This window comes from Dipodomys spectabilis, unplaced genomic scaffold (assembly GCF_019054845.1).
Source record: "Dipodomys spectabilis isolate Male_0828 unplaced genomic scaffold, ASM1905484v1 ptg000273l, whole genome shotgun sequence".
NCBI lineage: Eukaryota > Metazoa > Chordata > Mammalia > Rodentia > Heteromyidae > Dipodomys > Dipodomys spectabilis.
Window position 1 is genome coordinate 206239 of NW_024870950.1, and position 13343 is coordinate 219581.

A 13343-nucleotide genomic window follows, 5' to 3' on the forward strand; every position below is an offset into this window, starting at 1 on the left:
CGACCACCATCAGGCACATCTCCCATGACGTGATCTGCTTATCAGAGAGTGAGACTACCTCTCGATCTTAAAATAAACATCTTAGGGGCAAGTAGTACCAACCTTGAAACTCCAGACGAAGTTAGAAGAAATAGTTCATCATAACCAAGGAGACTAAACACAGCTCCCAGAAAGCACAGAAAATGCTGCACAGATAAAACCCTGGCCCCAGCCAATCAACTCTGAACAAAAGCCTAGCTCTTTCCTTCTTAATGAAATGTTTTATCATTCCCATATTTACTTCTGCATGATGGTGTTTCCTGCTGTTGGAAAGTTATACAGGCCCCAGGATGGGCCTATAAGAAGGTGAGGGGTCCATGCGCCCTCAGTGTTAACCCAAAGTTGGTACTGAGCACCTGGTTGTGAATTAGGTCCCACACTTCCAGGGCTCCCTGAGGCCATTCAATTTACTCTGGGCCTTGAGTTCTGAGTCCATGGTAAGACTGGCTAGACTACACCAGATGTAGCAAACAGCTTTCACAACGTATACCAATACTGATTTGTAATGGCTGTGTCTGGAGCTCACTGAGAAGATTGACTGTGCCAAGATTGATTAGCAATGTCTACCATGGGCCAGTCAAGGAATAGCAAGCAGTCTGTGTGTCATTACTGTCATATCAGAACCAGACAACCTGCAGATTCTCTTCTCATTCCAAACGATTCTGATTCTAATCATACAAATAAAAAAAAGTAGGAAGGGGGAAATAGAAAACAGATTAACATTTTCCAACACAACAACATAGCTAAATTTGGCCAAGACAAAACTGGACGTCCTTGCAGTTGAGCCGTACTACGCCGTGTGTCAGGAGGGGGAACACCAATCCACTCCCTTCATGGCCAGCAAGACGCCATCTGGGACAAATGTTGCAAAAGCATGGTTTTTGTCTGGTGTGGCTCTGGCATTTAATATGCAAACCTCCAGAGTGCGGGGTTCAACCCCGGCCAGAGCTCTTGCCCAACCTGAGCCTCAGCAAACTGCTCTGCCCCTCCAAGTCTGTTTTCTTCTCTCCCATCGAACAGCAAGCCTACAGCAGGTTCAGCAAATCAAGGCTACTCTCACCAGCACTGGCATCATCTCACCACATTTCTTTGAAGGAACAAATGCTCAGGAAAATCCAAAGCAACCAACCCACACTCAGCCCCAACTGGAAGGGACCTGAGGCAACCTCACCTACCCCAAGCTCCCAACAGCAGCAAGGCCCCAAGAGGGAGTGAACATAGATACAAAATTGTGTGATCAGGCGTTCAGCAAAAGCACAGGAGATATTTTTCTACCTCAGTAACCAGCTGTCCTATGTGCCTGGGACTTAGTAGGTCTCCTGAGACACCATGCAAAAACTCCCAGTGCAAAATCCAAGGTGGTCCTGGGCCATCAAACCTGGTGGAGGAGAGGGCTCCGCGCCGCTGTTGCGGGTGCCGTCCATCTCAATGCTTCAAAGGAGAGGAGCCAAGGAAAAGCAGCTCAGGTTCTCTCTCCCCAGCAACATCTTTCTCCATGGAACCCAGCCTACCTAGAGGCAGGGAGACTGCACAATGGAAGGGGGAGGGGGGAGTCCTGGGCAGATTTAAGTGGAAGGACTTGGGGACTGAGGTTTCCTGGGAGGGGCCAGGGAGCCAGGAAGCACTGGCTCGCCCAGGAACACTGGTTATGTGGCCCTTGCACCAGCCCAAGGCGTGGTGTGCAGCCCTGGCAAACATGGGGTCTCAGCAGGGCCAGGAGGAAGCAGCCCCTGAACAGCAGCAGGCTGGACAAGGTGGACCAAGGTAACTAGGAGGTCAAGGCCAAGACCACAAACTGAGGCATCCCTGAAGAAGAGGGTGGCTTCCCAGGCTCTGTTCAAAGCAAGGGCTCTGTCCTCGTGGGCCCAAATGGGGGCTCCAGGGTGGAAGGGCCGCCCTGTGTGTTGGGTTGGGGGAGTCTATAAGGCAGACACAGACAGGCCCGTGGAAGGCTAGGAGGGGGTTCCTCCCACTGGGAGCTCAGACTCAGCCACCACCTGGGTGGCACATGTGTCAGGGGCAATATCATTTAGAAAATAAAAGCAACTCTCAATTCTGTTTGGAAATCATATTTTCCAAGTGAAAATCTCATTTGTCAGCACTGCTGCTGAGCGCTGAGGGAAAAAGCACAGTAACATCGAAGGCTCCCAACACGGACTCCATCCTGTGGATGGCTGCCGTCTGAGGAAGCATCCCGAATCCAGGGGCTGGAGTCCCGGGACACCCACCGGAGCCTTCCTTCACCCCAAGGACACCACACAAGGCAAGGGTCTCCAAGAGACTGGAACTTCCCAAGGTCCCTGGTCAAACAAGGCCATCACTCACAGGCCTGATTCAGACTCCTGGGTGCTTGTAGACCCCATGCCAGACCAGACCTCAAGTGCCGCACGCCTTGGGATGCCAGCATGGGGGAGAGCCTGTGGGGGAGGGGGAGCGCCCACTCCTCTGCACAGCTCCCCAGCCAAAGCCACCTGAGCCCTTCAGGGAGTCTAGGGGCAGCGCCTTCCTTTTCCTAACTTCTTTGAGTGTGGTTTAATTAGCTCTTAAAAACGGAGGACCCACTGCGTCACCCAGGGTGGGCCTTGGGTTGAGCAGGTGAAGCTCCGTGCCAACCACCCAGACCACTGGCCGTCCTTCATCCTTCACCCCCGCCCCCCCACATACACACCCAGAAACCTGCTTCAACTCAACACAAGACCGATTCGAGGCATTTCACTTCCGCCGAAACTTTCTGGAGCCAATTCCTCTCTCCCCTTTTTTTATTGGCATGATGCAATGCTCCCCTCCACCACCCAGATCTCCCAGGCCCTTAGTCACCAGGGCAAAGGCAAGGAGAGTGGGGGAGGGGTCAGGGGGAGGAACAAAGCTGGCGGGGGGGGGGGGGGGGGGGGCCTTGATGGTGCCCTGCCTCAGCAAAGAGGCAGCTCCCAGGGTTGCCTGACCCCTTGGGCGACTGAGGCGGGCAGCAGTTCCCGGCTCTACTGTGGGAAGCTAGGGCTCCTGACTATGGGCGCCCCTGGGGACAGTTCACAAGTGGCCCCCTGCCAGAGGTGGGGTGGTCCTGTGGGATTGGTACAACTGTGGGGCCTAGGTCACCAAGCCCTGCAGGACTCAGAGAAGGACCGGCCCTCCATCGTCAGGGACCTCGAGCCAGTGGATGATCACAGCTGGGCTGCGAGCGCTCCGAAGGTGATTTCCCGAGAGACCTCAAGGCACACGCGTCCTGTGCTGGGTCTGTGCCTCACATAACTACCTGCAAGAAGAACCCCCCCCTCCGCACCTGCACGGAAACCTGGCCGACTTCAGGTGGGAGGCTCCTTTGTTTTGTAAGCTCACTGTCATCCTTGGGCAATTATTTTCGTGTTGGTTTTACCAGTCAGGAGGTGAAGAGCTGGTGAAGACAGAAGCTACCTGGATAGAGAAGTGCCACACGACAGGAGAGCGAGCCCCAGGCCGGCCCCCCAGGGCAGGCCGCCGCAGAGGGGCCGTTAAAGGCCTCCATGGCAGGAGACAGATGTTCCCTGCAGAAAACTGAGGCACAGAGGCGTGGCACAGCTCGGAGGAGTGGCGGCAGGGCAGCCAGGGGCACTGAGTGCTGAGCTGCAGGGTTCTCTTCAGAGCCTGGCCATCCTTGTAGCCCAGGTGGCTCCAGCCACCTCAGACCACCACGGAGGGCCCAGGGGCTGAGTGCCTGTCCTGGGGTAGAAAGAGGCAGAGGAAAGCAAGCTTCCCCTGAAGGAGCTACAGGAGGGGTTGCAGGAAGACCCCAGAAGCCCCTCCACTCGGGGAAGATGCCCTGCTCTGAGCACTGGTTCCCCCTCCCACGCCTCTCTAAAACCCTGCTCCTGACCTCTAGAATCCTGCTCAGCGGACACTCCCAGGGCACCTGCAGACAGACAGCCTGGGACCAAGTGGCAGCTCCGCCACTATAAGCAAAGTGAGCCTGCCTGCCTGCCTGCCGGCCTGCCTGGGCCCTAACTGCTCGTGTGTAAATAGGGACCAGTGAGCACTCAGCCACAGGGAGGACTCAGCACTTGCTGTCAGTATTTACTATGTTGAGTGCTGGGGTTCATCTACCTGGAAGACTCAGACCAGTACCTGAGCATCATCAGTAATGTGCGGATGTTGGTGGGCATCTACCTGGAGAACTCAGACCCGTGCCTGCACACTATCAGTGCTACGTATTAGCTTTCATCTGTATAAAGGACTCAGACTATCACCTGTGCGTAATCAGCACTCCATGAGGGTTAGCGACTACATCTCTCCTTACTGGTGACCCCATCCTTACTGCTGTGGACGTCAGCATCCAGAGGATACTAGCTAGGTCTCCACCGGCTCTCCAGCCAGTTCCCTGGGTTCCTGCTGTGGAACCCTTCACTTGTCAGGCTCTGTTTCAGTTCCTGCACCACAGGGCCGGGGGCTTTAGCGTGGCTGGAACAAACAACTACGACCAGCCTGCAGTTACTGTGTGTGCCATGTTGGACCTGCACATTCCTGGGCCTTCCCAGCCTCTTTCATCTTCCCACCTGAAGCAGGCAGGTAGCAGGCTGGTGACACTCGGGGGTGCCCGATGTCTATAGTCACTGCCTTTCCTGGCAGACAGCCCTGGCCCCGCTGCTCTCGGATGTGCGTACCTCCCCACCGCAGACCCAGCACAACGACGCTCTGCCACCTGTAAGGTACCCACCAGTCCGCTGGCCCTGGCTGCCACCCAATGCGACTGTTAGGAACCTTAAGGAAGAGCCAGGTGTGGGAAGGGAGCCCTGCGAGCAGAGGTAAAATAAGAGGTTCAGGCTGGAACTCTGGGCAGCAGCTAGCTGCCTGGCACTGCCTGGCACCGCTGGGTCTTCCAAACCAGAGCAGGCAGTGAGCAGGGTCCCGGGGCTGCACACCTTGAGCAGGGCAGCGTGAGGAGCACTCCCTACACGTTTTCCCTGGGTGCCCAGGGCACAGAAGCCAGGGGTCATTCAACGTAGAGGGCTGGATGGGTCTCCTCATGGGGGAAGGGCACACTCCAGGCTACAAGGGCAGGACTCGAGTACCACTGTCCATCACCTAGGCAGGCATCCACACAAGGTCAGCAGAGAGGCTCTGCCTGTTTCCCTGCCTGGAAGATGGGCAGGAGGAGCATCTGCAGGACTGTGGGCTTCCACACCCTGTGTGCCAGTACAACGCCTGGAGCACCGAGCCCCTGAGCACAGCACTGGGCACTCACTCCCAGGCACCTGAGTGCACGGGGTACCCACTCGTCAAGCCAGCACCTGGGTGCCCACTCTGCACACCATAGTAATTCATAAACTTACTCCTGATGCCCACCCTTTACACACTGTTGACATTCACGTTCTGATACCATTTCCCTTTACACTGAAAAATTCACCAAGCAGCATCTGCTACCGGCTGGCCAGGGCTAAGCCAAGAGCCCTGAGATGCCCACCATGATGTTTGCAGGGGAGACTGGCAACCTCACCCACGTCCAGTAGATGCAGGTCAGAATTCACATGCCCTCACTCCCAGGCAGGGGTCCTGTGGGCTAGATGACCTCTCCACCTCCAGTGTCCTCACCTGAGCCTTCCCAGGCCTCTACTGCACAGGCTGCCCACGCCACAGCACCCGCGCAGACACACATCTCCCCGACACAGGTCTCACCCAGGAACCACGGAGCTAAGGCCTTCCTTTTCCCTGCTCTTGTCTGCGCTTTGTGGGCCTCCAAGCTCACTGCTGTGTGCCAAAGAGTCTGGGGTGACACGAGACTTGCCAGCCAGCCTCCCTCCCTCCCTCCTGGAAACATTTACATCATGAGTGGGACTAGCCCTCTGGAGCGCCCAGGCCCCAGATCAGGCCCAGGACCCAGAGGAAGGCAGAGCCTGGAGAAACCAGGTGCAAAGAGCCATCAGTGGAACGGGGACTCCCACAGGCTGACAGGGGCGGCAAGCAGGCACGGCAAGCAGGCGCGGCACCAAGGCCAGTGTGGCCCATCCTGGCTAGCGCCGCCCCTCTGCGCCAGGACTCACTTTCCAGAGAGAGAAGGGAAGCTCCCCACTTCTACTCCTGAGGAACCAAGACTGCCTCCGACACCTGCGAAAGCCAGCGAAGCTCAGGACTTTCTTCCTTTGCCAGCTGACCCCTCTGGAGCTGGATGAAGCCAGCCCCACCCCGGAAGCATCTGCCTGCCTGCCAGATTCCCACTGGTCAGCCACTGGGACCGGTGGATCCAGCTTGGCTGCTTCCCTCCAGTGTGCCCAGCCTAACCATCCTGGGGGCTCCTGGAAGAGCAGGAACAAAGTATCACCTGGGACATAAGAGTCATGCGAATGGGTCTTTGGGCGGCTCATCACCCCTTCCCTACAGACAAAGCCAGAGGCAAGTCAGATGACCCCAAATCCTACCATCTTCTTTGGAACCCAGCTAATGACACCCAGCTAGTGGGTTTTTGGGGGATTTTTTGCCAGGCATGGGGTTTGAACTCAAGGCCTGGGCACTGTCCCTGAGCTTCTTTTGCTCAAGGCTAGCCCTTAACACGAGCCACAGCACCACTTCCAGCTATTTGTGTGTATGTGATACTGAGGAATCAAACCCAGGGCTTCATGCATGCTAGGCAAGCACTCTACCACTAAGCCACCTTCCTAGCCCTCAAATTGCTGGGCTATGTAATTTAAGAGCCTCTTAAAGCATTACTGCAAAGCTATTTTTCACTATTTATTGGGAGAGAGCCCGCTTTTTAAAATGAAACACACACACACACACACACACACACACACACACACACGCACACGCACACGAAGCACTAGAATGAGACCTTGCTAGAACAAGCAGCTGCCAGCATGCCTAACACCTAGAATCTTCCAAGGGCCTCCTAATTGTCTGCAAATAGAATAGAAGGGAAGGGAACGGATTACAGAACATTTTTTATGTGTATGCCACTGTGCTGGGTGATTTCTACAACTAATCCAGCCTCAGGACCTTTGCACCAGCCTTGCCCTTCTCTCTACCTGGAAGGCTCCTCCCCCGCAGACACCCAAGTCTCCCTTTCTCTGACCACTCAGTACAGAGTCAAGGCTCTACTTGCAGCCTGTTGGCTTGGCTCTACGATTCTTATCACCAGATTCTACATTTTCCTGCTCAGTAGTCTACTGTCTTCCAAGTGCCCAGAACAGTGGGAGAGAATGAATGCCAGACTAGAAGGAAGTCCCTCCAGACCTCCCCCCACAGACAAGGAGGTTCAGGGACCTGCCCACGGCCACCACCTGGGAGGCAGCAGAGGGTTGAGCTTACCTGTTTGATCTGCTGTCAAGCCTGTGAGAGTCTCAGCCTCTTTGGGGCTCAGCTGCAGTGTTGTATGCAGCCAGCCCCACGCCTGTGCAGGAAACACACCCACCAGAGCAAGGGGTCGGGGAGAGAATTTGTCCCACAGCCCTCCTCAACCACAGGCCTGAGCGCGTGGCTTCCGCCGGGGAAGCAGGGAGTCCTGGGGCAGATCATGAGGCTCTCCAGTAGAGCAACTCAGATCCTTGTCAGGGCTAGCAGCTAGAACCTCTGGGGTCTCCCTAGGGGGACATTCAACCACACTGAAGCAGGACTGGATGGAAGGAGGCCAGCTCTCCCCTCTCAAAGAAGCAAACATTCAAACTGCTAACATAGAAAACAACTGGAAAACGGAGAACATCTTGCTTGAAATAGTAAACAACTGGGACTAACCTCAATGCTCACCAGTAGGGGACCATCTACCCACATTATCATGGCATGTCTCAACACTGGAAAATTATGCAGCTGTGAAGAACATGGTAGCTGTATATATGTGGATACTGGTATGTGGCTCTCCAGATATGGTACCCAATGTACAGCGGCAGCACAGAACTGGACGACAGGTCCAGAATGTGCAGCAGGATGCCACTCCAGACTGGGAGAGGGAGAGGTAGGCCATCACACAACGAGATTTGATATATGTATAAGTGTTTCAATTATGGAAAAAAAAAATTGTTTTTTTTTTTCTAAGAAACTAGACCATTCCCCTTGAGGAATCTTTCTTCAACTGCCTGCAACGATCTCAAGGCTGCACACACAGATCTGCTAAATACCTCTAGCTTCCCAAATGCACTGTTCACCTCTGGTGACTTCTCTCTAGAGACCAAGCATGTTCAAACAACAACAATCTCTTCTGTTTGTACAGCAATGAGGAAAGAGGGAATTAGGAATACTGGTTGCCTATCAGAGCCCTACTATGTGTTGACTGTCCCTAGTAGGTGCTTATCTGAATTACCAACATCTAGCAGCAATTCTACATATGAGCTCTGAAGACCTGCAGCAAAGATGGAGAAAAGGAGGTCTCAGCAAGGCAGGGCAGGCCCGGGGCCTGACAATGCCTCCAGCCCGGAAGTTCTAAGCCCAGAGCCCAGCTCTGGAACCACATGACACACAACAAAGTTTCCATCAAAGGCACAAACGGTCCATCTGAAATATCCATGCCGACAAACTCAAACAGGTGCCCTGGCAAGAACAGAGTCCAGCCAGGCCTTGGGAGGCACCAGTGGTGAGGGACCCTGGGACTCAAGTCTTTGGGGTGACTTGGCCTCCAGGCTCTCTCTAAGCTTGGCCCAAGAGGGTGCCCAGAAGCCCCTCTCCTGCCACGTCAGGCACCACGGAGGGGCAGGGCCACACACAAGCCATGTGGGGCCCAGGGGCCCAGCCCACGGCCTTTGCTCCATCTGAGCTGACGGGGAAGCATAGCCATACTCCCGGAGACCCCTCCCGCACTGGTACAACAACACCAGGGCCAGACCGGGCATCTCACCCCAAACGCACTGATTCTGACAGCCTAGGGGAGGAGGGCCATGCTGACCCGTCCTGGGGTAGAAAATTCCCTGCAAAAAATGTCCATGTCTGTCTGTTCCTCTGGCTGTGTCCCCTCCACCACCGCCATCAGACATGTGGATGTACACCAAACCAAACTCTCCCAATGACCCCCAAAAAATGTTTACTAAATGCCACCAGAAACTCAATGTCACAGAGGACCGTGTATGTAACCCGAATTAAAACCATTAACACAGGACTTGCACACACAAATGGGTCCCAGGGGAGTAGGGGTGGCTCTGGAGAACAGGATCTTCCTTCTCAAGTGGAAGCCCAGCATCTGGACACACACACTGTAGGGTGCAGTAGGCACCCACTAATCCAAGTCCAGGCTCAAAGGACCCACGGTGCCCTGAGAACACACCGTGTGAAAGAAAGCGGAGAGGACGAAGAGCTTCTCTTCATTCCAATCAGGAAGCCAGGCAGTAAAAATTGGAAAACGAGCCTGGGTGAATGCAGCTTGAGAATACCGAACGCGGTCGCTAGTGCCCCCACCTTTGGTAATGAACAGAAGACCTTTCAAATCAGACCCACCATTCCGAACCCTGTCCCTTGTGCCCCCCACCTTCAGTAAATGAATAAAAAGCCTTTCAAATCAGACCCACCATTCAGAACACCGGTGTGTGGTTTTTAAAAATCAAGATGAAATGACAGGTAAGCAGCTTATTTGTACTTCTCTGGTTCAGAGGAAACAAAAGCTACAGACAAAGCCCTCCGCCAGCGGACAAACATGTCTAGCAGGTGATCAAATTCAGCCTAGGGATGAGAACAGCAAAATGGATTCTGGCCTTGCTGATTACAGCCACTTATGCAGAACTGCTGGCTGTCGGATTCTGCCTGCACCACAATCCACAGCCTCGAAGACCCAGGAAGGCCCAGGGACTGGAAAGCCTGAATGCAAAAAGGGGAACAAGCCACCACAACCAGACCGTGCGTAGGCAGCTGGCCCTTCCCCAAGCACCAGAGGCTGTGTGGTTGGGAGCAGGGGGCTCTCCTGGGCCTCAGCCTCGCCTCCCAGGAAGGCTGGGAGTTTACAAGCCTTCCAGATCCCAAGTCTCCAGGCACAAGGTTCATCCAACCCGGCCCACTGTCTCGAGCCATGTCAGGCACATCGTAAGGATTTTAATCAGTAACCAACCCAGGAGACTGGCGCAGGCCAAGCTCCAACCTGACCCCACAGAGGGCAAAGTTTACAGCCAGGCCAGGAGAGGGGTATCAGGTCCCCAGGGCACCAGACTCCTTTTTAAGTCTCCTGGAGTCCCAGACTCAGGGTGTGTCCAGCCAGAGTCCCCAACACAGGGAGACCCCCAAAGACTTCACTCCAGCTTGATAAAGCTGTGATCCTGGGAGCCAGATCTTTATTGCTCATGATTCAGTTAACTGGATCAATGTAGACAGACTGGGCATAAGTTTACGTTGTTTACTGATTGGAATTCAGATCAATCACTCTGGTCTTGAAGGCACACAATTAACCAGATAATCCCCAGATGGTCTGGTCTGGGTTTAAAACTCCAGTTCTGGCCATTCTGAGGATGGCTATGCCTCTCCCAGAAACACACCTGTTCCAGGAGGCTCAGGGCTGGGCCGGGCAGCCGGCAGAGCCTGAGGGTTAGCAAGGGTCTGTGGGGCAGCAAGCTGCACTCAAATTCACCTTTCTTTCATTTAGGCTTCATATTGCTCAACCAAGTGTCTGGGCTGCACTATAAAATGCAGCCAGATTACATAATGACCAGGCCTCAGGGAACCCCACAGGAGATTCTCAGCTTGCCAGGGAGCCTGGACACTAACCAGGTGTCTCAACAGGGGACAAGATCCCTGGTGGTGGTGGTCCCAACCCCCATGGGCCTTGGGGGCCCAGACAGCCCTGCCTCCACTCACAGGCTCTGGGGCCAGGGCTAAATTGAAGGCTCCTACTTCCACGGAGAAAAGTGGAGAGAGGGGATCATGCCAGCCCCTGGGACACTTCCTCCTAGCTCTTTTGCATGTTTCCTAACCCCAGAGCCAGGCTCTGCACCAAGATCAAACTTGTTCCTCTAAACCCTCTGCCCAGCCCTGGCTCTGGACTCACAAGGGCTCCTCTCAGGGTGCCATCCACCTGGGCCGGCCAGGATGGACGCGAGCCACAGGCTGCTTGCCCACCCGAGTCCCACACAACCGTAGCTCTTGAACAGCCAGGGTAGGTGAGGGGTTTCGGCTCCTGACTCCCCACCATCCCCGAAGCAGGGGCTGGCCGGTCACTGTCCCTCTCAACCATCCCCTCCCCCACAACTCATTCCCTTCGTGCTGAGGGGAACAGGAGAAAGAAGGAAGCCTAGAGTAAAGCTCACTAATGAAGCTGGATGGGGGGGGAGGGGCAGGGGAGGGGGCTCCAGAACCTAGACAGGGAAGCCCTGAAGTCTGCAGTGTCTGTTTTCCATGGAGGTTTTCAGAAGCTGGGCAATCCGAGGCAGGTTTAAGCACACGCCATGCAGTGGCCTGGAAGGTGGGAGGCGGGTGGCCTCTGAGACAGGAGTCAGCAGGCCCTGCCCCACTGTGCCCATGGCACAGAAAAAAATGAAATGTCCCAGACATGTCAAACCCAGAGTTCAGAATAAAAGTCTCATGTGCTTTGATGCTCTGAGAGTGGGGGGGGGGATGGGAGGGCTAGGATCCTTTGCCCCCCCTCCCATTCCTTGGAGCGTGTGTCACGGCCTGTGACACACCACCAAGGAACATGGATGCTGGGGAGATGTCTCCACAGGCTACACGTTTGTGACACGCATGTAAGCGACACCCTGTTTCCTGGCACAGGTGTGGAGAGGTGTCGAGTTCTGCCCCCTCCCACTGGGCTTAGCTAACAAACAGCAGCCGGGCTGGAGGGGGCGGGCGGTGCATTGTAGGCAAGATGGCCCCCTCTCCTCAAAGCCTGGACCCCCAGCGCCAAGCCCAGGCCAAGCCAGAGCCGGTATTTGAAACCACCCTTGTTTCAAAACACAAAGCATCCTGTTCAGGCCCGGCCCGCCACCCCCACTCCTCCCTCGACCCCACCACAGCTGTCTTTCTCCGGGAAGAAGTCCACCATTTGCAGATTCGATTGCAGAAAGAGATGGGCGGCTCGTCCTCTCGATCTCAACCCACTGAGCCAGCGTGAAAACACGGGAACAGAAACAAAACGGGACCTCGGGCAGGAAGCCGCACGTACACACCGCGCACCCCCGCGCGCGCGCGCACACACACACACACACACACACACTCACACTCACGCTCCGCAGACAATGCAGGACCCGGCCGGCTCCCGCCGCCGACCCCCCTCCCCCGGGCGGCCCGGGACCCCGACCCCCGTGGGCGGGTGAGATCCTCGGAAAGGGGGGCGCCGGGCCGTGCCTGGCCGCCGGGGCAGGGAGGAAAGAACCAAGGACGGGTACAGCGACGAAAGGAGCTGGAAATCCGCTGGGGCTGGGGGTGGCTCCGGCGCGCTCATGGCGGAGGGGAAGGGGGGCGGCGTTTTGTGTTCCCCGGCCGCTCGGAGCCGGACGAGCCGCGCGGCTTCCCGGGGAGCGGGAAGCCCACGACCCCCCGGGGGCGCCGCCGCGGCGTCGCGCCAGGGCGGGGGCCCGCGGCCCGGGGGGGGCCGCGCGGGGCTCGGGGACCCCCAGGCCGGGCCGGGGGGCGGGGGCCGCGGCGGGCGGGCCCCGCACTCACCGTGGCGGACGCCAGGCTGTTGTCGGCCAGCGTTAGGTGGTGCGGCTCCCAGCGCCTCAGGAACTTGGAGGTGAGGATCTTGCTGAGGAAGGTCCGCGGGTGCCGGATGACACAGACCTGGATGTCGCCCTCCTGCAGCAGCTTGTACCTCATCCCGTTGCAGAGCAGCAGGGCCCGGCGGCAGGGCACGGCGCCCATCCTCGTGCCCTCGGGGCCCGGCGCGTCGCCGCCCAGCAGCGGCTTGGTCTCCTCGAGCTGCCGGGGGTCGCCGCCGCCGCCCGAGCTGCTGGTCAGATCCATGGCCGCGCCGGGGCGCGCGGTCGGGGCGGGCCTGGCGGGCGCGGCGCGGCGGCGGCGGCGGAGCCCCGGGGGCGGCCCGCACCCCCCCACGCCCCGGGCCGCCGGGGTGGGGGGCGTGGGGCGTGGGGCTGGGGGGCGCCGCGGGGCGGGGCGCGGCCGCGGGGGCGGCGGCGGCGGCGGCGGCGGGCGCTTCCTGGCCGCTTCCTCCTAGCTGGCGGGGCGCATGCCGGCGCGGCGGGGCTCGGGGGGACGCGGGGCCGGGGCGGGGGGCGCGGGGCGCGCGGGGCAGGGAGGGGGGGCGGGCGTGTCTCGGCCCCGCGCGGCCGCGCTGAGCGGTGCGTGTGTCCGCGTCCGTCGGCGAGTGCGCTGCGGGCGGGGGCCGCGCCGGCTGCGGGGCGCTCGCGGGCGGGAGGCGGGCGCGGCGCGCGATTGGCCGCCGGGGGTCATGTGCCCGCCCTCTGACGTCAATGGCGGCA

General features: G+C 57.5%; 1 protein-coding gene across 1 annotated transcript in view; it reads right to left on the reverse strand.

Annotated features, from left to right (window-relative positions):
• LOC122126160 (c-Maf inducing protein) overlaps positions 1-12893 on the reverse strand; it is a 151765-nt gene extending 138872 nt beyond the window's left edge. The window contains exon 1 of the mRNA XM_042700775.1: positions 12568-12893. Within this exon, the coding sequence (XP_042556709.1) occupies positions 12568-12867 (300 nt within the window). The 5' untranslated portion in view covers positions 12868-12893. The remainder of the gene's footprint in view (positions 1-12567) is intronic.
• Positions 12894-13343: the final 450 nt, after the last annotated feature.